The sequence below is a fragment of the Pleurodeles waltl genome, chromosome 8, assembly GCF_031143425.1.
Source record: "Pleurodeles waltl isolate 20211129_DDA chromosome 8, aPleWal1.hap1.20221129, whole genome shotgun sequence".
Classification (NCBI taxonomy): domain Eukaryota; kingdom Metazoa; phylum Chordata; class Amphibia; order Caudata; family Salamandridae; genus Pleurodeles; species Pleurodeles waltl.
The window spans coordinates 1504967340-1504994511 of NC_090447.1; the positions used below are offsets into that span (position 1 = coordinate 1504967340).

General features: G+C 45.8%; 1 protein-coding gene across 1 annotated transcript in view; it reads left to right on the top strand.

The window, feature by feature from the left end:
• The first annotated feature begins 242 nt into the window (after positions 1 to 242).
• The window catches only part of ARHGAP31 (Rho GTPase activating protein 31), a 411862-nt gene continuing 384932 nt past the window's right edge, over positions 243 to 27172 (top strand). The window contains exon 1 of the mRNA XM_069202778.1: positions 243 to 1230. Within this exon, the coding sequence (XP_069058879.1) occupies positions 1131 to 1230 (100 nt within the window). The 5' untranslated portion in view covers positions 243 to 1130. The remainder of the gene's footprint in view (positions 1231 to 27172) is intronic.

Here is a 27172-nt window from a genome sequence, read left to right on the forward strand (position 1 = left end):
AGCAAAGAGGAGTGATTGCGTGCTCCAAAAATATGTTTATGGCGTATCTAGTGGAGACCATACAGAACCGGTCAAATGGCAGGCCAAAACCTAGGCTTTCAGACCATTTAGTCTCAGCTCGTCCTCCACTTCCCCCTGCAGCAGGAAGCGCGCTGCCCACACACCCACACTCGTTTTTTTTCTTCTTTTTTTTTGAAAAACTGGAGCTGTGCAACACAGGAAGTGGCCGAGGCTGGAGCGCAGAGTGCCTCCCAGGCCGAGGGAGCCCGCGCCCCGTCCCGTTATCTTCAGCATGTCAGGGCTCCCTCCCTCCTCCTCGGCACACACTCACTGACACTCACTCACACACCAGTGACAAAGAGCGTCTCCTGGCCCTCCGCCCTCACCTCCAGCTTCCTCGCAGCGTTTCCTGAGCTGGTGGGGCAGTGATTTTAACTGGAGAAGGAATGAGGGAGAGCGCAGGGGGCAGGAAACTCCTCCAGCTGCCGGCCCTGACACAAGGCAGCCTCACAGACCCCCTCACAGCCCCTCTGGAGACACTCGGCTTCTCGGCTCCTGCGCTGCAATAGGGGTGCATGTTCCTTTAAGGAGCTTTTATTTAACCGGCTGCCGGGTACATAGCGCCGAATTCTCTGCTATGTTACTTTTTTTTTACACACCAGCATCTCAAACTGAAAACTTGTGCCAACTTTATTTCTCACACCCCAAGAGTGTGTTATTTTTTTAAATTCCAGGAGCCGTGTTGAAGACGGACACAACCTCACCCAATGGTCTCTGAGAATTATAGCAACTGGAAGCCGCCCTGTCGCACCAGGATGTGACAGCATTTTTTCTTGCTCACTGCACACGACTGGAAGAAGCAAGCGCTTAGATACCATTACCTGGGGGTTTAAGCGCTTTATAAATAGCACATAATTACCCCCCAGTCACGGCTGCTCGTCTTCTTCCCGCACCCCAGAGCGGCCGGGCATCCCTCGGGGGTTTCATGTTCCTGTGCCCCGGCCGTTGCTTGGCATCCCACGCCCATGTCACCGGAGGAAGGCGCAGCACGGGAGGACGCCTGAAGGTTCGAGGGGCCCTGCCTTGTCTTTTTTCGGGGGACCTGGGGGCGCCGCTTTCTGGATTAACTCATGAAGAACAAGGGGACGAAGCCGAAGTTCAAGAAAAAGGGGACCTCGGGCGCCTTCGGCTGTGACCTGGCGGAATACCTGGAGACCTCCGGGCAGGATGGTGAGTCCCAAATTCCTCTTTCAGTACCAGGATTGCCGCTGAGCGGGGGTTAGGACATTTGTGCAGCGCACTATGCAACCTGACAGTTGCCTCGAAGTGACCAGAATTGTAATCCCTGCTTCCCCTCTTTACCGCATTGTGTGATCTTGGGCAGAATATCTTCCATAATGGAAATTAGTGGTGACCAGCTACAGATGGTTTCCACTAGGTCCTGTTGTTAATGTGTTCTTACATCTACTGAAGTGAGGCAAGGTGACCACGGAGAAGTTGATTAAAAATGTATCATTATTGTATATATGGCGAGCAGGAGAGCGCCTACATACTCCGCTAAGGAGAAATACAGTGACCACGGTGATTGTGATGCGTTTTGGACCAAGTTTCAGTTCGCCGTGAGGGCGTGCCCCCATATTCACGCTTCTCGCGCCTCAGCATTTAGACTGATTTAAACGCTGTGTGCAGCGCTTAAAAAAAAAAAACGTACACTATAGGCGCCTAGAAGAGACATTGCAGAGTATGAGCTTTTGCACCCCCTCCCTCACCCCTTCACACACATACTTCTGAAATCAAATGTAAAGTAGAAGAGGGAACGCGTGCACAGAAATAATTGGCTACCCGGGGTTTTCTGTGCAGAGGGATTTCACCTACTGTGTACACTAGAATTATCTGGCAAAACATGTATCAGGTGACATACATAGCACAGCCCATAGTGGTGTAAAAGTTATATAACAGCGGACACTCCGCCAGCTGGCGTCACCAGTACCCGTTGGTAGTGAATTCTATAGGCTGAATGATGAACTGGTTGTGACATAGGTCACGTGACGCACAGCTAAACCGTCCGAGTCCCGGATGGGAAGAATCTTAAAACTCACCTCTGTATGTGCGCTTTCACGAGCCAAGAGAAACACCGGGCTATTAAGGTCAAAGGGCAGAGATTTCATGTTCATTCAGCCATACATCCATGCATCAAACCATCCGTCCCCCAGGCACACATTTAGCCATCCTTCCACTAACTCATCCAACTATCCATCCACCCATCCATTCTATTACACGCCCTTCAAAACACCCACGCACCCACACTTCTCCCTATTCATCCATTAATTCATCCATCTCTGCGCTTCTTGCTATGACTTTATATATGACTATATATGTCTCTTGTGACTATATATATGATTCTATATGACTCTTTACCTGAAACCTGCCTGTCTTCACTGCAACTGCTGGCTTTTGGGTGGTGTGCGGTGGCTGCGAGGATCCACCCCCCACCAGGAAGAGAGCTACATTGATATGATAAAAGCCTCTGTGTTTTAACTCTGTTTGAGCAACATGGTTCTTGGAGGGCGGAGATGTGATCAGTTGGTCAAGTTGTCTTTTTGTAGAACCAGGAAGCCCACGCTGCACTTGCGACTGACCGTGCGCTGCTCATGACCTCACACAGTACATCACTCATGACATGTTGTAGGGCCGGCATCATTGATAACATGACTGAATATGATAACACCGGAAATGACACCATAGATGACAACGCCAGGCATAGCGGGGGTACGAGTTATGGTTACGTCAGTTAACTATAACCTGGGCCACTAGAATTATGTGGCAAGAGAGGACCAAAGTATGCTTTAGGGTTGCTTGAATTATGCGCAAGAAAAGGTAGATTATGCGACGTGATGCAGCACGTTATTTAATAGGATTGCTTAATTCTGCCGTTTTTACACATGGTGACACTGGCTTTGTAAATATCTCTCCCCAGTGCCACAATAAACTACTAAAAGATGACCAGTCAAACTTTGCGAAGGGCCTTCCATTGCGCAGGGTCATATGTCGCCATGCTTTTAGTGATTTTTGAACCGTTTAAGATGGGAACATTTTTTAATTAAAATCTGCAGATTAGGCAGATAATCGATTACTTGACAGATGCGGTAAATCTATAGTTATGCGGAAAACGTCACGACTGCAGAATCGCATAATTCCAGCGGCCCTGACTTTAACTGGTGAATTTCTTTGTTTTTTTAGTTTTAAACGTTACATTTAACTGTGTTTTTGCAGCAAAATGTACCAGGGGCCTTTGGGCATTGCACGTCCATGGTGGTTGGCCAACAATCGGAGGTGTGGCACCTGTAGGGCAAGGAGGGAGGCGCAGGGCATACCTTCTCTAAAATCTGTTTTTCTTTAGTTCCATGCACTGCTAAAGGCTGAAGCCTTTCACAATGGTGGTTATTTATGTTAGCGGTTTGCTGGGAGGCTGGATCGACCTTTAGGGGGCTTTAGGGTAAAAAAGGAGGTGCTGTTCAGCCTGAGCCAATCACATCTCTGAACAACACAGCTGATGCTTAGGGTGTGGTCGGTCGTTCGGAAACGGAGGGGCGGGTCCTTCCCAACCCGGGTCCTTCCCAACCCTCGGCCCTAGGAGATCCCTGACGCGTCTCGTTCTTGCAGGCCCGCCCCACTGCGCTTACTAGCAGTCATAGCAGCATCAATGACAACTCCATAACCATAGGTCTTTGCCCATCCTAGCAGCAACTTCTCTGTCTTCAATTTTTGCCATTTTTTTTTTAACAAGAACCCACCACCTTTCCGGCCTCATACATTGCACAACACACAGATGCCGTGCGTAGTATTCCGCGTGGCAGCCCCTGGGCCTAGATGAGAAAGGATGTTGCTGAGCTGTTTGTCATCAGAAGACACGTCTGTCTGTTGGGAAAGAGCGCAGTAGTATCCTGGGGTAAAAGGCGTGTCCTGGGAGGGGACACAAAAAATGATGATTGCTCCTTCGAAGTTTAGTGCCCTAAAAGGGTGGATTTCTATTGTATACCAATGGATGAGAAAATGTTTATTTTATTTATTTTTTGCTTTACTGCTGCTGCAGGTCACTGGACCAAGGCGCCCCTTACAAGTTAGTTACTCACATCCTGTATCTCTCTGATGCAACAGATGTGTAGGTGGGAGTTAGTCTGAGGGCACCAGTAACTAGAATATTCAGAATGAATGAACTAATTTGTACAGCGCCAGAGCTCCCCAAAACAGGCGTCGTGGCACTTAATACACCAAGCCCCCTAACGTATTACCAGCGAAAGCCCAGAATAAAGTCAGATTCCAAAGGAGCAGCGTTTAAAACGTGGTTAGTGAGAAGACGTGTCATCTTTAAGGCACCATTCGCGTCACTTCCGGCGCGCGCTTTAGTTTTGCCTCCAACGGGGCTGCTAGTGGGACTCGAGCTGTCACCGGTCCACCCCCAGGGCCCAGGCAGATAAAAACTGAGAGTCCAGGATTGGGACCTGCAACTTCGCTGCTCTTCTTTGTGTGAATACATTGTGATTATTCGATTTATGATTGTATGGCAGTAAATAAGAACCTGGCGTGTTCTCCATGTACTTGCAATGTGATCGAGGGCTTGGCTTCGAAGGTGGTGGGGGTGGTACACCCCATTATGTATTTTCCGGCCAATACTTGGGTACAGATGCTTTTAGCCGGGTAAGGCGTCTGTCGGATTTCACAAGGAATTTGTACATAAACACTAACGAAAAGGTACACGTTCTCCCCCCTCTGGCTTGAAAGTCTTAAAAAATGTTGACTATTTTATCAGATATTGTGTTTTCTTCACTTAGTACCCCTGCCAACCCGCAGTCGTCTCCCTTTGCACAAACTCCCCCCACAAACTTACTGACCAAGCTGCTCAACATCTGAAAGATGAAAGGCTGAGCCAGCCCAGGCGGGTATCTGCTCATCCATCTGCGTCTTGCAGGCAGCCGAGGGCACACATCACTGTCAGATGACGGGGAGGAGCCACTCCGAGGCAGCTGGATTTCAAGTGAACTCTGCCGCCCCTTCCCCGCCTGCAGCCCGGATGGGACCTGCTGCGGATTCCGGGTGGAATGTGCGAGGAGGTGCAGTGGCTTTGCTCCGCTAACGCATTCCACATGGACCGGAGAAGTCAGGCAGCCGCTGCAGGGGTCTGGCTGCTCGGCAGGGGGCCCTGTCATGCGGCCCCCACATGTCTTCTAACCAGAGAGCTCACGTCTCCCTGACAGAGGCCCCTAAAAGCCTCCCAGGAAAGGCCCTTATGATCAGGGCTACTGGAACTATGCGGCAGGGGAGGGCCAAATTATGCAGCAGGATGAGTAAATTATGCTGCAAGAAAAGCCAAAATTATGCGCACATTTTGTGATAGTATTACTTCACTATTTTGTCATTTTCAAACTTGTTAACATTGTTTGGGTATTGGTTGCACCTCATTAGTACCATCATAAAACCCAAGTATAGCAACATAGCAACAAAAATGTGACTTTGAAAAAGGCACTCCATTGCGCAGCAACACATGCAGTACATTTTTATTGTCTTTTGAACAGTTTGAGCTCGAAACAATTTTTTTGTTAAAATCTGCAGATTATGCTGCAGATGAGGAATAATGTGGCAAGTCTGTAATTATGTGAAAATCGCCACAATCTCATAAAGCCCTGCTTATGATAGTTCTAGCTTATTATAGCATTTGTATAGCGTTTATTAACCTTTATGTGGGGCACTGAAGCGCTTACCTGCATGGATAGCAAGCTACACCGCGTAGGGTGTGAGGTTGGGATTCTGTTGTCTTTTGGTAAAAACCAATGTGGGAAGTATTTCCATTCAGTGCCTGATGCTCACTGAAGTGTTTATGTTGTGTAGAGCATGCTATTCAGCCGTGGGGTGTTCAGGCGCTACAAGAGGAGCAAGGCGAGAAGTCCCTGCATGGTCATTCAAATAGCCAGGTCTTCAGTTTCTTGTAGAATTCAAGAAGTGAGGAGGCTCTGATGTGCTGAGGGAGTTTGTTCTAAGGTTTGTGTGTGATGTAGGAAAGCGCACACGCTCCTGCTGTGCTTTTGCCAATGCACGGTGTGTGTGCCGGTGAGAGTGAGGTTGATCTCAGGTTTCTGGTTGACTGGTGGAAGTGTATTTGGCTGTCCAAGGACACTGGTCTGGTGTTGTGCAAGGCTTTGCATGTGTAAGGAGTTTGAACTGTCTGCGTTTGTGAATGGAGAGCCAGTGGAGTTCTCTGAGGTGAGGTGGACTGTGGATGTGGCATGGGAGGCTGAGGACGAGTCTTGAGGCGGCCTTCTAAGTGGTCTGAACTCTCTGAGTTGTTCTACTTGAAGATCCAGGCTTAGAGTGCTTTGCTGCAGTTGAGTCTGCTAGTGATGAGTGCTTGCGTGACGGTTCGTCTTGCGCTCTGCGGCAACCATTTGAAGATCTCTCGGCACATGCGTAGGATGTGGAACTAGGCCGTGCTCACTGCATTGACTTGTTCTCTGTCTTGCTGAGAAAGTTGTCCAGGGTTATCCCCAGGTTTCTGCAATGGTTGGTGGGTGTTGATCCTACCTTGGTTGGCCACCAGATGGCGTCCCAGGGGTAGGTCTTGTTTCTCAGTACTTCGGTCTTGTCGGGGTTAAGTTTCAGGTAGTTGGTTCTCATCCTTTCTGCTACCATGGTAGTGCACTTGGTGAAGTTGGTTCTGGTGGTGTTAGTGTTGTTCGTCAGCGAGAGGATCAGTTGGGTGTCGTCTGCGTAGGAGATGATGCCTTGGGATTGAATGGTGTTGGCAAGAGGTGTCATGTAGATATTAAAAAGGGAAGGGTGGAGGGACGATCCCTGAGGGAATCCTCAGATCAGGTTCTTGACCTCCAATATGAAGGGTGGCATTCTAACTTTTTGGGTTCCTACCAATGTAGTTATTTTGTTATGAGCCGGAGTGCCTGGATGTGTGATGTTTGATGGCATGTGGGACATGGACAGGTCCATTTTAAATGTAATGATTAAAACACGTCGGCAGCTACTCTGCCATCCTGGCTATAGAGTCAGCAAGATGCTGTGCGCATGTACACCAAAAAATGAAGGGAGTGATCAGAGAAGGCCCAGTGATCCATATGGCAACTACACTGCACACCAGTCATAATGAGCTATTAAGCACAGTGCCCTCTACCCTAGTTTCCTAACAGAGGTTATGCCACTCGAGATCAGCAGCCTTAAGCAAAACTGTGGACTAGTATATTTTCAACATGAAGCTTTGGTTGTGGAATTTTCAGAGTGCAACGCCCCTTTGTGGGCCCCTGTGTTGAAAAACACCATGCTTTCAATGTCTGTTTGTACAGGGCTCCTGGGGTCGTATACTGATGTTAATCATCTGTACAATGCATAGATTATTGTGGGAGATGTACAAATCCAGAAATAAATGAGGCAACAGGCCTTCTTCTATGCACCTAGCACGTGGAATGATATTCCTACACCTAGTAGAACCGCCCCAACCCTACTACACTTTAGGAAAGAGTTGAAAACACATCTCTAGCTGAGACAGGATGTCAGTCTTTGCCATGGAGTCTGTATAGCTCTTCACTGCCTTTCGGATACATTGGCGCTTTACAATACCATATATATAACAGTGGTTGGTTGCTCCTGTTTTAGGTCATCGTATCCCTGTAGTGCTTTGTCAGTACTCTCCTAAGTCAACCATCAGCAGTGGAAAGCATAGCTTCGTGTTTTTTTACCTCTCTTGGCGCCCAAACGACATGCATTCACTGCAGGTTTATGCGTACTCAACACCACGCATACCGGGCAGAGGCGCTCTGATGGAGCTGTGACTTCACCGATCCATGGGAGCATTCTGGTTTCAACTTCTGATTGCCCAGGGATCACTAGCAAGAGCAGGGAACAAAACAAACAAGCGTTGCCAAAGCCAATAGGTCTGACATTGGCTGCCAGCCTTTATATCTTGTGGTGCTTAATTCATTCGGTCATGGTGTTTGGAAAAACATATTTTTTTGAGGAGCTGCAGGCCTTCACCAGAAAAAAAATCCGTGGCACTGAAGGGATCTACTTGGTGTGCAAATGTGATCTTTGTGAAAGGGCAAAATGCTGTCACTCACGGTCAGTGGCTGAAGTGGGCAGACCATTGTTCCACGCTTTATGCTGTAGTGCTTGGAATACAAACATGAGTGACAAAACAACAGATCAATGGATGAAAAGGGCTGCCTGAAAGCCCCTATGAGTAAGTATATTATGTATATAATTTTAGTAAGATCAACAGGTTTTGGCCAACGCTGGACCTAAGAATGTTTGCAGACGCTTAAGTTTCTCCTTGTTTGTTTTCAGTGCTTCCCTATGCACCCCCATGTTACATCACAGCTACATTACTACTTTAGATCAATATTAATATGACGCACAGTAAACAAACAAAAACACAAAAACATATTAAGCCATGAAAAGAACACAAAATAGGGCACCCACTGTTATCTAAAGTTTTGGACCAACGCAAATCCCATTTTTTCCTACTTTGCTGGGTGAGTAATAAGGATATTGCAAACAGGCTTAGGTCACTGGTTCTAGCTGGGATGGACTGGTGTGGAGTTGTGTGTGTGTTGTCTCTGTGGGGTGCATCTAAGTAGGGGGTGCGGGCTTCCTGACCCTCTCTTTAAACCGAGTCAGCGGTGGAGGTGGGACCTGTCTTTAATCGGGCCCTATGCTGTACTGCCTGCTGAGTGCCTTCCCTGTGCCTTGGCAGTGATTGGTAAAAATACAATTTAAAGGGAGTGGAATCGAAAAATATTCCCCCCTCAGATGGAATAAACTGAATAGAACGAGTTGCCAGACCATCTGTGCAGATGTACCGCACATTAGCACTGTTTATCCCCGGTGATAGTACGATGTTGCGTGGAATGCGCAACGTTTTAGTGCTGATGCTTTGTGAGGGAATGCCTATGCCACGGCTGCCATTTTGAATCGGGCAGCTGGACCAATGAGAGCAGCCATTACTCAATGGACTATTCCCTGCACCCATACTTTAATGTCCCTCTTTGTAAAAATACAGCAAAATGACTCTTCACTTTGTTATCTATTTACTTAACGAAGGACAGGGCAAGACACAATTTTACTTCAAGCATAGAACCTCTCATCAGATCGGAACTAAAATTCATTTGCTCTATATTCTGTACGGCAAATGGTAAACATGTTGCATAATTAACGTTTTAATGCACTTCTGTGTGAAACTGCCCAGGCGTAGTTTTACGATGCAGGGATCAGCAGTAATGTAAAAGGGATTTGCTCCATATTTTGCACCATTTGAAAACTTTACTCACTGAACGGTCCCAGCACTGACACTAGGATTAACTGTTTCTCAACATGGTGGAAAGCTCATGACCCCACAACATGCAGACCAAGGCCCGCCCTAAATAGACCTAGCATAGGGGCATACTGTACCTTTAAGGCAAACAAGCACCTCCGCCTCTGTGGGAAGGAAGTGAACTTAGAGGAGAGGAAGTGGCGTAACTGTAAACAGGGACTCGCTTTTTATTTGCAAAAAATGTTTAAAGTGCAAGTTCACAAGCGCTGCAAAGATCTCTAAAACAAATTAGTGCGCACAGACTCAGCTACCGAGCCTGACAGCAGTTTATGCGTTTCTTGTGGGTCAGGGCTTTGGTTATTTGACATATTGTTCACACACAGATCAGCCAGCAATCAATGCCTTGCATGAGGGGTGGGCGGAGTATTCTGTCCATGGGCAGAAAGGTCCTAATCTTCAGGGGAGTGCAATCCGCCAGTCTGCTTTTCACAGTTTAAAAAATACCTTGCGCCTCCCCACTCTAGTGTGTGACACCCAAGTCCCCTCATTTCTGTCCTGGATGACCACCAGACCCGAATGGGTGGGGATGGAGTATGGGTGTTTGAAGTTGGTATGGTTTTCTCAAATATTGCAAAGACTGCAAAGTTTGACTTAGGTTAAAGGAATCTTGAAAAAGTAGGCCTGTGGAAAATGGTTTTGGCAGATACTTTTAGTATTTTAAATGGTATTTGTATAGGCCTTGCTACCCCTGACGAGGCGTTGAAGTACTTTACGGCAAGTAGCACGCTACCCAGGAGCCCAGCCCAAAGTTAGTGGTCAGTCCATTAGTTATTGGGGTTAGTTGTGTATGCTCATTCCATGCATTCAGTCCAGCTCCTTTGTGGTACATTGTTGACATAGATGTGATTATTAGAGGGGGCTATGTAAGACACAATTGCTAGCTGGAATTATTAATACATATTGTTATGGTTGAAAAACTCTTTATGGCAGATAGGCATTAGATTTTAGACAAAGTAACTTGAGTACAGACGGCCAACAGAAGGTAGGAAAAATCAGAGGCCAATTGCAAAAATGGAAGTCATGTAAGGTACATTTTGCACGCAGGATTTTAAGGAATATAACATGTTGAGCATCTTTGCATGCAATTTGTGGATATACACCTGTTGAAAGAAACAGTTTCAAATTTTGCTCCAAAGGAATATAGCTTACACAGTCTGTCTAGAGGCGTCCCAAGCGGTGACACAGATACTTCTCACAGTAAAGAAGGAAAGCACATTGATTGTTGAGACCCCTTTACTTCAAGCCCTGCAACAAATAAGAGCCTCTTTTTATGTACCCACTACAGCATATTTAATACTGGTAAGTATTGTTACAGTTTATACAAATTATTAGGCCCGGGCAGTGTTGACAGAGTTCCATTCTGCAGAATTCTGCTTAGTTGATAAAAACTCAGTGGAATTCCCATGGAGGCGGAGTTCCATGTGCCGTGGAGTGGCACCCTTTCTGAATGCGCCCGATCTCAGAAACGCTAAACAGGGTCAGGACTGGTTAGCACTGTACACGGGGCAGGCTGGTGCACGAGAGTCTTAGGCAGGCCGGTGCACAATAGGCCTCAACTCTGGGTAGGGCCGTAGGCAGCCTCTTGTGCACCAGTGTGCACACTGCACATAAGAAAAAAACAAGGACTTTCCTGGGTTCTCCCAGGGGGTCCTCATTGCCAGCGCCGCAGCCTGGCTCTCTGCCTCCCTCTGCCCCCTGCGCCCGGAATCCGGAGCTGCCGGCGAGCAGCTCCGTCGCCGACATTTGGTGAGTGCGCACTGCAGCCCAGTTATGGGCCACATAGGGCAAGCGCAGACTGTCTGCACTTGCGCTATGTGGCCCATAACTGGGCTGCAGTGTGAACGCGGTGAGCTCTGCTCCGCTGGCGATACTAGCGGAGATTTTGGGCAAACTTTGCACTCCAAACAGATGGCGGAGTGTCAAAAAACTCCGTTAGCTGGGCCAGCGGAGCTGAGCTCGCCGCCCACCCCTACAAATTATATGCACTATAAACATTATACGTATCATAAAAATATGTTATGTAAACACCAACCAACTTAAGAATATAACAAGGCAATTGATACATACACTGCAGCAACCATTAGTATACTCAATGCATGTTTGTGACCCATTTCGTGTCTGGTTCGGAAGGTGCTGTCCCCTGCATCCACTTGAAGGGCTCTCCCACAGAACAGACACCATGTCCAGCAGAATGGATGTGTCTAGGGTCACCTCTCCCTTCCAGGATCCACCTTGCCTCATAGTGGAACACACATTCTTTTGCAAATAGAGCTTGTGGCAACATTCTTCTGCAAAACCGCGTTTGCAAACATTTTCATTATGAGCAAAGTTTTACAAACAATGCAGGAATTAGCAGCTTTAGTTTATGAACCTTACACGTCGTTATGGGTGAAGTTTAAATTATGCCCACCCCTTGAATGGAGTGGCTGCTCTCGGTCTGCATGCCCTTCAGTGGCCTTTGGCACTGTTCGTCAGGCCAACTCGCCTCCTCCACTAACTGGCGGTCAAGACAGGTCCTTAGACTAAAAAAGTTATTTGCTGCCAATCTCCAGATTCCCTCCACAGCACTTTCTTCTCTTTCGCTTGTCCTCTCCCTTAATACATCCTGTGTTCCTCCATTACTGGCCCCCTTGTACTCAATGCTTATCTAAAGTCCCTGTCCCACATGATGGAATCCTTCAGGTTCAACTTACACAATGATGCTGGTGACATGCAGATCATCTTGGAAGGGGTACCACAACTGGGCCTTCATATCTGTGTTCTTTGGATCTTGTCTTGTCTCCATGAGAGACCAGATGGCCATAAACCAGTTGAACTTCAAGGACATTAAAACTCACTATACTGGGGCTGGTTGGTTTGCTCCACACTTCTTGGTGGTATTGGTACTAAAGCTGATTGTAAATAAGGAAGGCAACGCGGTGTGAAGTACTTTGATGATTGGGAGAGACTGGGAAACGCATCTCAGCAGATTATTCATACATATTTTCTACAGAGTCTGTGATGACAAATGAAAATTATCTTTTGAGGACCATAAGTTTCATAATGACTGGATAGGTAACATTAACTGTCAGCATAGATGGGCAAGCCGAACAAAGTTCGAGTCTGGCTTGGGCTGAACGTCTGACTCTGGGTCGGTCCTTTATCCTTGGAGGATGATAATCCAAAATAGAGTCACAGGGTCTACCTTTTTTCCTACCAATATAGTTTCAAATTGCATTAACTATGCATAACAACAGGCCATGAGGCATGTAGAAGGATGCTCCTGGGCTGAGGTGCAATTTACATAAGGCCCTCTGAATACAGACAGTAACTCAGGGTTCCCTCTGTTTTGCTAATTAATTTAATTTTCATCATTGAGTTGCTGATCCTCTGTCTTTTACTGTTAAGGTCATGAACGCAGTGATATTACCTTAAAATTAGCCTGTTGCCTTGCTCCATTCATAAGTTTGTACTGGTTTCAAGAAAGACGTATGACATTTTATAAATGTATATTCTTGAACTAAGGTAACACATGATACTTGTATTTACTGAGCACAGAGTAGTAATTCGGATCTCCAAATAGTTTGACAAATAGTTTGACACGAGGCATTGTCCTTTGGTGGTAATCCTTTCACAAATACACAAGGGAATCTCATATGTAATTAAAATGGGGAAAATCCCTATTTTTCATCAAGATTTCTGTCATTGTATGTATCCCTGTGTTGCCTTTTCATTCTAATCATAGGGGTGTAGGAAGTGACATCAAATGTCTCTTGACTCCTAAAGACACCAACGGAAGTGACATCAGAGACTGTTTGCCTTTTAACAGCATCAATGGAAATTCTGAAGCAGACGCATTTTATACGGTGTTTTTTTACAGACACGAACAACCAACAAACAACATCAGAAAAGCTAAAGACATTCTTACTTTTTAAAAGCGAGATTTGTTAAACCTGGGATTGCAAAGCAGTGGTTTTAGGCAGTTGTTGGAGAACAGTAATTAAGCTACCCGTATTCAGTACCTAATCTGATCCAACTGGCAAATCTTTTTGTGCACCTTAGAGCAACTAAGAAGCACCACACATAGCAATCCACAAATCCTTATTTCTGTATTAGTGAGTGCACAAGTTACAATACCGTGGGATTTTCATAGTTCTAAATTCAGGTTAACAGGCTGGGCTTGGGGTGGGATTAGGGGGGGTGTCACCAAAAGATGGGCAGAATGTGGCCCGTGGGAAGATGGAAAACATCCACAAAGTATAAGTTTTGTGGGAATTCACAATCCTTCCCAACAAATTTAACACTGCAGAGGTACCCATTGTTACTGTCAGATAACCCTGGTGCACGTGTGAATTGTGTGTTAAAGAGTGCCTCAGCATACCATCATACTTTGTGGGTGTATAGTGCTAACACTTTCTAAACCTGGGATTATGTTTCCCACATAAAGAGAAAAAACACAGGCACATTTCCACATTGAAAGTGGCTCTAAACCAGTGGCTTTTCCACCACTGGAAAATTTGTTTGGGTTTCGGCATGGAATGGCATGGCACATTCGTGCGCCTAAATGTGTGATTTTAGTATATTTGGTCACATAGCAAATTGTTGTCAATCACATAATAAGTGTAACCTCAGTGAAGTTATAGCCAGACATCTATGATGCAAAATGTTAGTCATAAATTGTGACTTAGAATTTAACTGGCTACAAAAACTGTTTCATAGAGCCCCTTGTTAGCTCAAACTTACCTTTGTTTTATCTTTCTCTTTGTGGAAAATACTTTTTGCCTTAACCAGTAAATTAACCCCTTCCCTACACTCCCACCAACTTTGGGTGTAGCCTTCTATATCCCCACAATGACATGGGTTCCCAACCTGTGGTCTGGGAACCCTTGGGGGTCCGCAAAGCCTCCTCACGGGGTCCACAACTGCTTAGTAAATTAAATAATATTAACAGATTAGGTCCCCAACCTTCAGTAATGACTCAGTGAGGGGTCCCCAGATTCCAGCGATGATTCATTGGGGGTCCCCGGGTACCAGTAATGATAAAGTGGGTGGTCCACAGAAGTCAAAAGGTTGGGAACCACTGATCTAGGGTATTGCACCTACCCTGGATAATAGTGAATCTCTAATAGTATCAAAGTTGGGAATATGCCTTTGAAAAGTTTGTTTTCTCCAAATGTTTATGGCACCCTCCCTCGAAAACTGACTTTCTGACCCAGGTAGCAGATTTTCTTCCACTGATGGTTGTGTAATATTGTTGTGGGTGTATAGATGTGTGTCAATTTACATTTTTGTCAATTGCAAAGGGAATTCGCTCCCATTTATCACAAAAATTGAACTTCAGAGTGCAACAGACGTCGTGAATCGGGCCCATTGTATGTATAACAAATGGCCTGAAATGCTGCCCTATGAAAAGATCCTTTCACCCCCTCCCAGTGACTATGCGGATACCAAACCCTCCCCCCATGGCTCAGATGGGATGACTGAAGGAGGCCAAGTGCACTGTTCCAAGCATGGCCGGATTGGTCATGCCACCGCTCTGGCGTTTCACCGGTGGCCTGCAGGGTAGTGGGCTCCTTCTGGAGCAATAAGCGATGCATTCACCCAACCATGCCCGCCAGCTCGATTCTAGTCACACGTGCCTCTGTCACGGGGAGGGAGGGATTGGAACATTTTTGCCAGGTTTGATGTTGGTTTCCAGCCCAGCCCTGGTCCAGGCGCTTCTCAGCTTCTACCCGGCCTAGAGTCTTCCCTTGAGGTTTGGTTTCCATCTCTTGTCAGCCTCGTGTTTCCTTCCTTGGGACAAAGCATCCGACGATCTCGTGCGCTCCCCCGGGCTTTCAGTTTACGTCTTCATGACGTAAGATGCCCGGGGACGCTGGTGATTTGTAGTGTTATGTGTTCCCGGAGCTAAGCTCTTTTTTCATTAGTCCCACAGGCATGTTGAGATTACTTCGCCAGTTTTTTATTTCCCGATGATTTACTGTTTACGTGATAGACGTCATTCGGCTGTCAAATCATGCGTTTTATTCAGTGCTTAATTTGTTGGTGTTTCGGCACTTATTTTTCTGCCTCACGCATTTACTGGGAGCAAAAGACACATGGGAAAGCCGGAGGAAGAGAAAAACGAAAAGCGTCACAAAGGGAGAAAGCAGAAAGCCACAAGAGTGAGCTGAAGGGGAAGGGAATGGCTGTAAATGGATTAAAGAGGCCCGTAATGGCTTCAAGGTTACCTGCCTCAGTGTTCTGAGCTTGCACATTCCAATGCAGCAGCCGCGTATTTCAGAGGAGAGCTTTGGGCCCCCGCACGTTTTGATATACAAATTAAGCACTGGTGTTATGCTACAGCCGCAAGCAGGCCAAAACCTAACATTTCAGGCTAACCAAGCCATCCGCAGTATGTTGGCCTAGCACGGTTCCATTATTGTTTCAGATTTATACGCACCTCTTCGGTGGTTTTCAACTCTGCCACGTCTTTACAGTGAATTAACCAGAACTTGCATTCAGCATCCTTTGTGTGGGTGTGTGGGCATGCATGTGTGCCTGGGTAAAGTATAACTTGTTTCAGGTTTAAGTTAACAGTGTCATAGAAGGTCTCACATTTGGTGTTGCGGGCCAGAATAATACACACTTCCCGGGCTGTAGCCCCCCCATATACGTAATGTTCTTTTAGGGTGTGACAGATACGTGCATTGGACTGTTTCTTGGTAGTTTCACATGTACTGCGTTGTTTCCTATATCTTCTTGAAAACACCCCAAAATGCTTCTGCAGTTCTCACATTTCGCACAGATAACAGTTTTTTCCCAAACTTGTGATCTCCTAAGTTTTCATTTTTGGGATGCTTAACATATGCACAAACATGTGTACTTTGGAAGGTCAAAGTTTGCATATTCAGTCCTTTGGAAGTAGACCAGGACCAGTCTCTTTTCCTAAGGATCTACTGCCAAGATTTCTCAAATATGGTGAAAACAAAAAGCCTGAATTCTAAGGAACATGATTAGTTACTTATATGTGTAGAGATACAGAGGGTCATTCTGACCCTGGCGGCCGGTGGCCGCCAGGGCCACCGACCACGGGAGCACCGCCGACAGGCTGGCGGTGCTCCAATGAGCATTCTGACCGCGGCGGTTCAGCCGCGGTCAGAAGCGGAAAGTCAGCGGTCTCCCGCTGACTTTCCGCTGCTCATTGGAATCCTCCATGGCTGCGGAGCGCGCTCCGCAGCCATGAGGATTCTGACCCCCCCTACCGCCATCCAGTTCATGGCGGGAAAGCCGCCATGAACAGGATGGCGGTAGGGGGGGTTGCGGGGCCCCTGGGGGCCCCTGCCGTGCCCATGCCAAGCATGGCATGGGCACGGCAGGGGCCCCCGTAAGAGGGCCCCAAAATGTATTTCACTGTCTGCCTTGCAGACAGTGAAATACGCGACGGGTGCAGTAGCACCCGTCGCACCTTCCCACTCCGCCGGCTCGATTACGAGCCGGCATCCTCGTGGGAAGGTCGTTTTCCCCTGGGCTGGCGGGCGGTTTAACTGGAACCGCCCGCCAGCCCAGGGGAAAACTCGTAATACCCGCCGCGGTCTTTTGACCGCGGCGCGGTAATTTGGAGGGCGGGATCCTGGCGGGCGGCCTCCGCCGCCCGCCAGGGTCATAATGAGGCCCACAGTGTTCCACTAGGAACCGTTCAATGATCATTCTGCATTCAGTAGAAAGTCAGAGAAGATGCCAGGCTCCTTGTTGACTGCTGAATGGCTATACTGACATGTTCTTGGTGAAAAACTGTGTCTCTACACAGGCATGTAAAGATTTACCAATAACTAGGTAAAAGAACTCTAGAAGTGCAGGTACTCAGTGCCAGAGTACCTGCTTGTTTCTGAGAAGTGCCGGTACTCTCCAATTAAAAGTATTACGTTTTTCTTGCAAAGTGCAGGTACTCTCCCTCTCAAAATAAAAAAGTGCCGGTACCCAGTACCGGATAGTACAGGCCCATTTAAAGCACTGACCCAAACACCAAGTTGAGCAGCACTGCATTTTCTCCAGCACAAGTGCTGATGACGTCATTGTCATGCTTCACCCAAGAATGCCAATTTTTTGCACAAAGCTTAATGCGATTTAGCATTGTGCTGTGGCGCAAAAAAGTGCGAGCTGCGTCTACACGTAGAGAAATGTTAATGACGTATGTGTAGTTTTGCAGAAATTACAGGTAGTATGTGTGGGCAAATATCTGCAGTTTTACATTTCTGCATTGTGTTAGCTATTTTTATTTGACATCAGGGTTTCACACAAATCTAGGCTGTGCTACTTTGTGTGACTTTAGTTGATATGGCTTTAAATGTGGGGTGTGTGCTGTTCCGACCCTGTTACACCGTCTTTGCATTGTTTATCGCTAAACTCCTTATAATTCATTCAAAGTCATTTAGGCGCAGATTTATGTGGGCTGAGCGCCATTCTAACGCCACATTAGCATAATTTTTTGATGCTAGTGTGGCGTTAGAAGGCCAAAAACGCAGCGCCATATTTACAAAGTGGTGCAATGCTTGCATTGCGTCACTATGTAATCCTTTGCGCCACATTATGCCTGCGCCAGACATAATGTATGTAAGGGGGGGCGTTCCGGCGCTAGGGGGGGGTCAAAAAAATGGCGCAAAGAAATCTATGGGATTTCTTTGCGTCATTTTCATCAGCATTTTATGGCGTTGAAAAGAGGCTCCCATTGTGTTCAATGGGCTGCTGGGTGCTTGGCAGGATCAGCGTCATCATTTTTGATGCTAATCCTGCAAAGCACTGGACTAACGTAAAAAAATGAAGACTCTAATTCCCCGACCACCGCCATGGTGTGCCGTATTTTAAATATGGCGTACACATGGTGGCGCTAGGGGGGCACTAAGGGGCGCAAGAAAAGTCGCGCAGCACTAGGTCCAGCGGCACTCTTAATAAATCTGCCTGAGTGTTTCACGCGCTCAATAATACTTTTGTGCAAGAAAATTGGTCAACGCTGACATGTGCGGCTATTTGCGTTGCATTACTTTAGGTAGTTTAACGTGAGCACCTTTGCAAATCTTAGTAAACCTTGGTCCGTGTGTTGATGTTTGAAATTTGACATTGACTTCGACTCCAAGGTCACCTGAGGCATGGTTAGATATGCACTCACCTTGTCATGTCCTATGCACTTTCCAAGGGGCAGAATGTATGCTAAAATATAACCTACAGGTACAGCAAATATGATTAGAAATGGGCCTATAAGAACTTAAGAAGCAGAACCATTAAAACAGGCATTTCTGGAGCTCGTTGCATTTTCACATTGAATGTCAGCCATCTCCAGAGCTCTGTGAGGAGGCAGTGCAATTCAACAGAGATAGGGTTGACTGAGTTTAGCATTTATGGGCCCATTCCTGCCCTCTAAGAATTTCTACTGCAGAATGGGTAAAGTGCACACACTTCCCCCTAAGTGCAGTCAAATAAATACAATACTTTACTTGTCAATGTCAAGTCAAATGAAATAGAATGGAACCAAAAATGCATTGGATTAGCTGATTTAAATTTACTACATGTACATTAAAAGTGACAACACTTCTGGACAACTAAGGTGAACTTTGATGCATAAAACATTGGACAACTGATTTGTATTTTTCATGTCGGCTAATGGCGGTATTGTGGAATTTCCTCAGTGTTTAGTTCAGGGTTAGAAATGGGACTAGGGTGTTTCTAGGAGTTGAGCAGGGGGTGGTCACAGGGAAGGTGGCAAACACTTCCATACTCACAGCTTGGGCACAGTGCAAAAACAGACACCCTGTTGCCACCAGGTGCCTAATCATTGGGCCAAATTATTGGTCCAAAATCGCACCTTGGAATAGACCTCTTGCACACTAAAACAAAACACACCAATGTTTCCAATATCTCAACTATGCAATTGAAGATCTTGTGCTCTTTTGTACAGGATGTTTTTGATTTCTTTGTTTTAATAAACCTTTGTAACAGCCTATGTATGTGTGCTTTCCTGGACGTTTTCAAGGCTTCAACAGGTGGAATTGTGTTTGTCCTGAAGTTAGACTTCAGCGTTAAACTAGGCAGGAGATCAGGCACATTTTATAGTAATGATGTCCAGAAGCAGGATGTAGGTTACTTGTGTAGTGAGCTAATGTACTGTGAGGGATGCTAAACCTGACATGCAGGGGAAAGATGGAGTTCACCCTAATGTTTGCAGTAGAAATCCATTACATCTCTCCTATTACTCATCCCAAAGCTCATCGTAATAGTATGTCTCCACCAACAACACTTTCTAAACTCTTCCCTCTTCTATTCCTCCATTATCCTATTCTATCCAACTAATAGATACCGCTCAGATTAACTCTTATTTCCCTATACTAATCCACCACTAATCCTTTTTGGGTTCTGGAGTAGCATGCTACCTGCTGAAAAGTGCTTTGACACCTCATCAGGGGTAGTAAGTGCTATGTGAATACAATTACAATCGTATTAACTCAATTTATATTTGAAGGACATTTTACTGGATAAATAGAAGTTCTATCTATCTATCTATCTATCTATCTATCTATCTATCTATCTATCTATCTATCTATCTATCTATCTATCTATCTATCTATCTATCTATGATCCTCCGTCAGATACAAATTAATTGACTTAGCAAAAGCCATGAGTTTACAACTAGAGGAGAGTTATATTGGTGAACGAGCCAGCCCTAAATCACCGGCTAGACACAGCGAGGGAAACTGGCTCAAAAACCATGAGTCCGCTGCCAGAGAGTGATTCAAGGTTACGTTTCATCAGTACAATATAGTTTTGGCTTCTGCTAGAAGTTAATCCTGCTTGTCTCGTATTGAGTTTCATAGGAATAGCCAAAAGGATATTTTTAATATCCTTAGAGAACTCACTTCACCTCAGAAATTGCAACAGACGTTCATCCGATTCTTAAAGTATGTGAGACCTTCACCTCTTTCTTTGATCGTGAAGGGTTCCCAACTCCCCAGCTCACTGAAGCTGTTGGGTTTCCTAAGGTAGAGCCTCTCAGTAGCCCCACAGTCCAGTTTTGTTTTTGTTCAGATGTTTTTATCATGGCTTACAATTGTGCTTGGATATGTCAAATAAATATCGCAGTGGACTCTTGCGGTGCCCTGTGGACATTCAGTAGAATGTATTTAACTATTTCTAAAGTTACTGTAAGCCTCTGGGTTTGGGTGCTAAGGAGTGTTAAAAACAGCAACTATATTAACAGAACAGGGCAACATCAGGACCAATGTTAGAAAGCCTACGCACTCCAACAGGTAAAGCATGGGGCTCCCCAAGAGGTTGTATCTGTTTTATGGTTAACCTCTCATTGCCAACAACCTTTGCCTTATTTCCTGTCTTGAACTTCTCCTTTGCTATGAGCATGGTTCTATCAGTCTTCCCGTCTGCCGTAGTTGCACTCTTCTTCAAGAAGCCTTCATTGGACCTGGATATTCCAGATGATATCCTTGTTGAAGTCCTGAAATGGGTCACCACTTAGAGCTCTTCATTACTTTTCAGTCTCATAATTGTACTCATCCTTTTCAGGCTGGATTTCACCCCCTCAGGAGCAGACCCTGTCCTGGTCTTGATTCACAAATACAAGATGGCACGTGGATGGGGACAGTGTCTGGACCTACATCCATTTGGATCTGTACATAGACATTAACACTGTTGACCATACTGTGCTACTGAACAGTTTGGAGACACCGGGGCATCTTGGCGATTGACATTTATGTTATGTTATGTTGATTTGTATGGTGCACTAATCACCCGAGAGCATGTCCAGGTGCTTGGGCAAGTTGTGTAGATGTGTGGTCCAAAGGTACTTATATGAAGAGCCGGGTCTTCAGCTTCTTACAGAATTCAAGAAGTGAGGAGGAGGCCCCAATGGATTAAGGGAGGTTGATCCATGTCTTGGGGATGATGTAAAAGCACGAGCGGCCTCCAGTTTTTCTTCTGTGGATGTGGGGAGTGTGTGCAAGTGAGAGTGAGGCAGAGCGTAGGTGTCTGCTGAGTTGATGAATGTGTATACGGCTGTTCAGGTATTCTGGTCCTGTGTTGTGTAGCGCTTTGTATGTGTGCGTGAGAAGTTTTAATTGGCTGCATCTGTGGATGTGGAGCCAGTGAAGCTTCCTGAGGTGTGGTGTGATGTGGCTGCAGCGTGGCAGGTAGTGTGTTACTCTTGCAGCTGTGTCCTGAATGGACTAGAGTCTGTGTAGACGTTGTTTGGAGATTCCGACTCAGTGAGTGTTGCCGCAGTCCAGCCTGCTGGTGACGGGTGCTTGCATGATGGTCCGCCTGGTGTTCTGAAGCAAGCATTTGAAGATTTTAAGCTGCATGCATAGGATGTGGAAACAGGGGGTGCATGCTGAGTTTTCTAGAGCTGTCATGTTGAGATTGTCATCTAGCATGAACCCTAGATTTCTTATGTGGTCTGTGGGTGTGGGTGTTGGACCTAGCTCAGAGGGCCACCAGGTGGAATCCCACGGGGTGGCCTTGTTGCCAATGACAAGTGCTTCTATCTTGTCAGAGTTGAGCTGCAGGTAATTGGTTTGTATCCACTCTACTACCATGGTCATGCAGTTGGTGAAGTTGGTTCTTGTGGTGTTTGTCTTGTCCGTCAGGGAGAGTATGAGTTGGGTGTTATTGGAATAGGAGATGATGGTGATGTCGTGTGATCAGATGATGCTGCGACTGGTGTCATGTATATGTTGAAATGGGTAGGACTGAGGGACAATCCCTGTGGACACCGCATACCAGTTTCTTGGTTTCTGATGTGAAGGGTGGAAGCCTGACCCTTTGGATTTTTCCCGTGAGGAAGGAACAGATCCAATTGAGAGCAGATCCTTATATGGCAATCTCATGGAGTCTTCTGATGAGGGAGTTGTGGGAGACAGTGTTGAAGGCTGTGGAGAGGTCTACCAGGATGAGGGCCACTTTTTCTCCCCCCTCCAGGATGTTTTGAAGGTCATCAGTGGCTGCGATGAGTGCTGTTTCGGTGCTGTGGTTCTTTCTGAATCCTGAGTGTGTGTTGTCTAGAAGATTGTGAAGCTCAAGATGGGTTTTGAGTTGCTTGTTGATGGCCTTCTCAATCACTTTGGCTGGACAAGGGAGCAGGGAGAAGGGTTGGAAGTTAGTCAGTTAATTCAGGTCAGCTGTGGGCTTTTTGAGGAGGATGTTGATTTCTGCATGTTTCCATTTATCCAGGAAAGTGGTGGACATGATGGAGCTGTTGGTGATGTGGGTTAGGGTGGTGCTGATTGGTGATGCTCCCAGGTTGTAGATGTGGTGGGGGCATGGGTCCATTGGGGCTCCTGAATGGGTGGGCCACATGATTGCCACTGTGTTATTTCTGGTGGGGGTTGTCCATTAGGTCAGGTGGCCGTCTTGGTCAGTGGTGCATAGGTTAGCAATGAGTTCTCTAGGTTTGGGTTGGTGTGTGACATTGCTGTAGATGTTTGCTATTTTGCTGTGGAAGAAGTAGAATAGATTGTCACTGACCTGTTGGGAAGTAGCAATGTTGTTGACAATGGCTTAGGGTGAGGTGAAATCCTTGATGATCGAGAAGATCTCCTTGCAGCTGTAGAAGCTTCCTTTGATGCTGTCACTTGTGCTTTTTTTTGTTGGTGTCTCTTATTTGCTAGTGATAATGTCTGAGTGCAGCCTTGTAGGTATTTCTGTCGGTGGTGTCGTGACTTGCTCTCAATTTGCTTTCTAGCTGTTTACAGTGTTGTTTGGTGTCTCTGATGTGTTCTGTGTACCAGATGTCCTGCATGCCTGATCTACTAAGCTTGTTGGATTTGATGGGTGCCAGGGAGTCCATGCAATTCTTGATCCAGTTGTTGATGTTGTTGATGTCCTTGTCGAGGTTGTTTGTGGGGCTTGGTTGATCAGTGTTGAGGGCGCTGAGCGAGTCTGCTTCTGTGATTTTTCCCCAGCTGTGGCTGGCAATGTTGAACCTGGTAGGGGTGTTGACTTGAGGTGTGTTGATTTGGAAGTGGATGGTGGAATGGTTGGTCCATGTGAGTTGTATTTCATACTGTCACTTGTGGTGGAGATGGGGTCCAGTGTGTGTCCTGTGGTGTATGTTGGTTCTGTGATGAGCTGGGTGCAGGGCAGGCCTAGAAACCCAAAGCCACCCTGGCAATTTTTTCAGACCAGCCCCATGTCAGGGCTACAAGTGCAAAGCACTGCTGCTTTTGTTACGGGGCTGATATTGCAGCACCGTTGCAAAACCGGCTCCAGTAACAAACCTGGCCCCCACCGCTGCAAAACCAGCCCCACCGTTCCAGTCTCCAGGGGAAACGCCCGATGCCCGCTACAGCCAGTCTGGCCCTGGCTGGGTGAGTCTGATGTTGCTCAAGCTTTTGAGGAGTGCTACGGAGCAGGGGTTGTTTTGTTCTTCAAGGTGAAAGTTGAGGTCACCAAGGAAAATACAGGAGTCGATGGTGAGGGGAGCGACAAAGTTGGTGATGAGGTTGGTAAAGGTGGCTCATCGTCCTGGTGGTCGGTAAGCGAGGGCTCAGTTCAGGGTGAAGTTTTCAGAGATTTGCAGCATGAAGTTCAAGTGTTCCATGAATAGGGTGGCGTTCTCAGTGGATTTTGTGCATTTGATGGATTCCTTGTAGATGATAGCGAGTCCTCCTCCTGGCTAGTGAAGGCGGTCCTATCAAGCGATTGCCGTAGCAATGTTGAGAGCTGATATGGGGTTGAGCCAGGTTTCTGTGATAAAGAGGATGTCAGGTGTGTCGCTGCTCAGAAGGTCCCTTATTTTAGTTATTTATTTGCTGAGTGATGATGTGTTAACAAGCATGAATGCGAGTGGGTGTTGACCTGGATACAGTCTTATTCCCATGATCGTATTCAGTAGTTGGTTGTGACATCCTTTCTCTTGCTGCAGAGATCCTGAAGGGACTACTATGTCCCCCATCTTTTTTTACCACTTGTGTTAGGCAGCCTGCTTTGTTGATTTATGTTCACTGCTGTCACTTATGCATGAATGCAGGTAGCCCTCTTCAAATTAGGACCAAAGCACATTGGCCTGAGAATACGGGAGCGTGTGCAAACATCTGTGACAGCCTTGGTGACCAAAATACAGTGAAGTGCTTGTGCCTCTCTTTCACTTGCTGAACGTATGAGCCATCAACGCTTGGTCAAAACTAAACTTGATTATGGCAATTCATTGAACTTGTGACTGCCAATGTTTTGCCTTTCTCCTCTCCAGTTAGCATAGGATGCTGCTGCTGTGATCTCATTAGGTATAAAAAGTTCAACCGAGTTTCTCATCATTTGAAGGCATTGCACTTATTTCACTTATTTCACGTGAGACAGCAGATTGCCTTGAAGGTCCTGCATATGGTCTACAGGCATGCACATGGAGTGTCACCATCTTTTCGTAAGACATTCTTTGGTTGTGTCAACATATGTGGCACCTGGTGTCGTCAGACCGGTTCTTATGCAAGGATCCTCCCATCTCAACCAGCTGTATGAAAAGTGTGTTTCTAAAGACGGTTTGTGGGAATTTTATTGACAGACTGTGTAGTACATCTGATAACATCTGTGCTTATCAAAACATTAAAAGATGATTAAATGAGATCTGACTCCAAACACCAGTCTTCTTGCAAATTCATAATATGGCACGAAGTCTTCATCCAACTGAAACCCATAAGTACTGGGGTTGAAATGCTTACTCACAGGAGCATCATTTCAATGTGCTCTTGCATGCGAGTAATTACTCTATTAAAGTGTAGCATTTGAGATTAGGTGAGCTAGTGAGCATCCACCCTTGTTTGATATCAATCTGTAATATTGCTTCCCTTTTTCACAGAACTGCATCTCTTACACAAGAAGGGAAAAACATCTTTGATTTGAAGTTGAAAGGCCCTCTAGCCTACAAAGTTACATTCTTACATGCTTGCATGCTTTCCGAAAGTATGTATCAATTTCTGCACTTAGAAGACCCAGGCTGTAGATGCTTTAATTCCACAAGGAGCGGTCTCTTCTGTTTTTACCAAGTAGGATTGTTAATCATTTATTTTAAAAAAAAAGTACATTTGAGCGTTTGGAGCGGTGTTCGCGTTCTTTCCTAAGAAGCAGAGGTCATACTAACGCTCCCCCATATGGGTGCAATTACAATATAATAATATGTAGTGGTGGGGGTAATGGCGCAATTATACTTTTCATCAGGGATCCTGCTTTATGACTAGGTTTCTCTCCTTGTACTCTTGTATCTATTTTTCTGGTGTATATGTGGCATTTTTTTCTGTACATGTACCTTATACATATGGCAGTGGCAATGTTTGCTCTTTGCCCTAGAGTAGATTATATGGCATTTGTTAGTCTGGCTCTGAGTCAAAGATGTATTCCTTGTATGGGTTGAAAACTGTTGTACAAATTGCCACGTGTAAACACAGATTTCTTGATGTTGCACGTCCCTTTGTAGCCATACTGGTTAATGGACAACATAGTGTCCAGGAAGGTGATTGCCTTGGTGGAAAGTTCAGATGTGAGTTTACTGGAAATGTGGAACCTGAATATTTCCCCCGTTACTTTTAATTCATTCATTCATGCTTGTCTGTCCACATGATGAATATTTCACCTGTGTAGCAGAAAAAGGCACACGGTTTGAGTTGTTGTTTGTTCACCTGTGAAAGTTTCACTAGTTCAATTAAATGTCCTTAATTTTACTTCAGTGGTGTAAAGTTGACATGTGACTTTTAAGCAAAGGTGGAACTAAAAAAAAGAATGGACCTAGCCCTCTGTGTATCAGTCCGAGTGATGACTGCTTTGTCTCTGTAGTGCAAACATTTTATGGTGTGTACTGTTTTTTTCACCAACTTCGTTTCAAGTCAACCATGAAAATGTTTGCATACTGTGGTGCTGTTTGTGTTCCTATAGTTGTTCTCATCATTTGCAGAAATTGTTTGTTCTGATGAAGGAAGTTATGTGTGAGATTGAACGTGATGCTTTTGGTGAATGTGGTATCTGTGATTTTCCCGTGTCTGACTTTTCCTATTGAGATTTCTGGCAGACACCTAAACTGCTGCTGTATTTGTTGGTGTACAGAACCATGGTGGCAAGAACTGCTTTGGAGGGAGATTTATTCCTTTATTGGAAGTCTACAGATGGGGTCAGTTGTATCTTGGATGAAAGTTTTTGTGTGAACAAGAAATGGTCCCAATGGGACCAGAGATACTTTTGATGAAAGTTTTGCCTCCAGAAAAGATTGGTTTATAGCGTTGTGCCATCTTGTGTGCTCTGGCAAATAGACAGAAAGTTCACTGGGCAGAGTTTCAATAATAAGATTATTTTGCATTAAAATCCATTATATTGGCTTTGGTAGTTACTTTTGCGATTAGCAAGAGAGTGTCTGTGTTCTATTTTTAGTGACTTTGCCAGGTAAACATTGAACCCCTTTCAGCCCTGGCATTTGTGTGGTGGACAAGAACAGGAAATGTGGCCTGCAGTCACATATTGCCACGTTCATGTCATGGAGGCTTGTGTTTAAAAGAGCAGTTCTTCAAGACTCAAACTGCTGCTTCCTACAGTGGAGATTCCTATTTCATGGAGCAGTCCAGAAAATAAGTGTTGTGGTTTCTTGTAGTCAATATCTCAGTTGCCTGACCTTGACTGGCCTTGTACATCAAGCATTATGGGCCGCGTGCAGCCAAAGTAGCAGCAGTGCACCTTTGGTTGAATAGGCCAACAATCATGTGCACTTCATCTTGACACCAACGAGGCTACCAACAAGTTCAACTCCTACATGGAATCCCTTATTGACAAATTTACACCCCTGAAGTTCAAATTAGCCAGACCAAAACC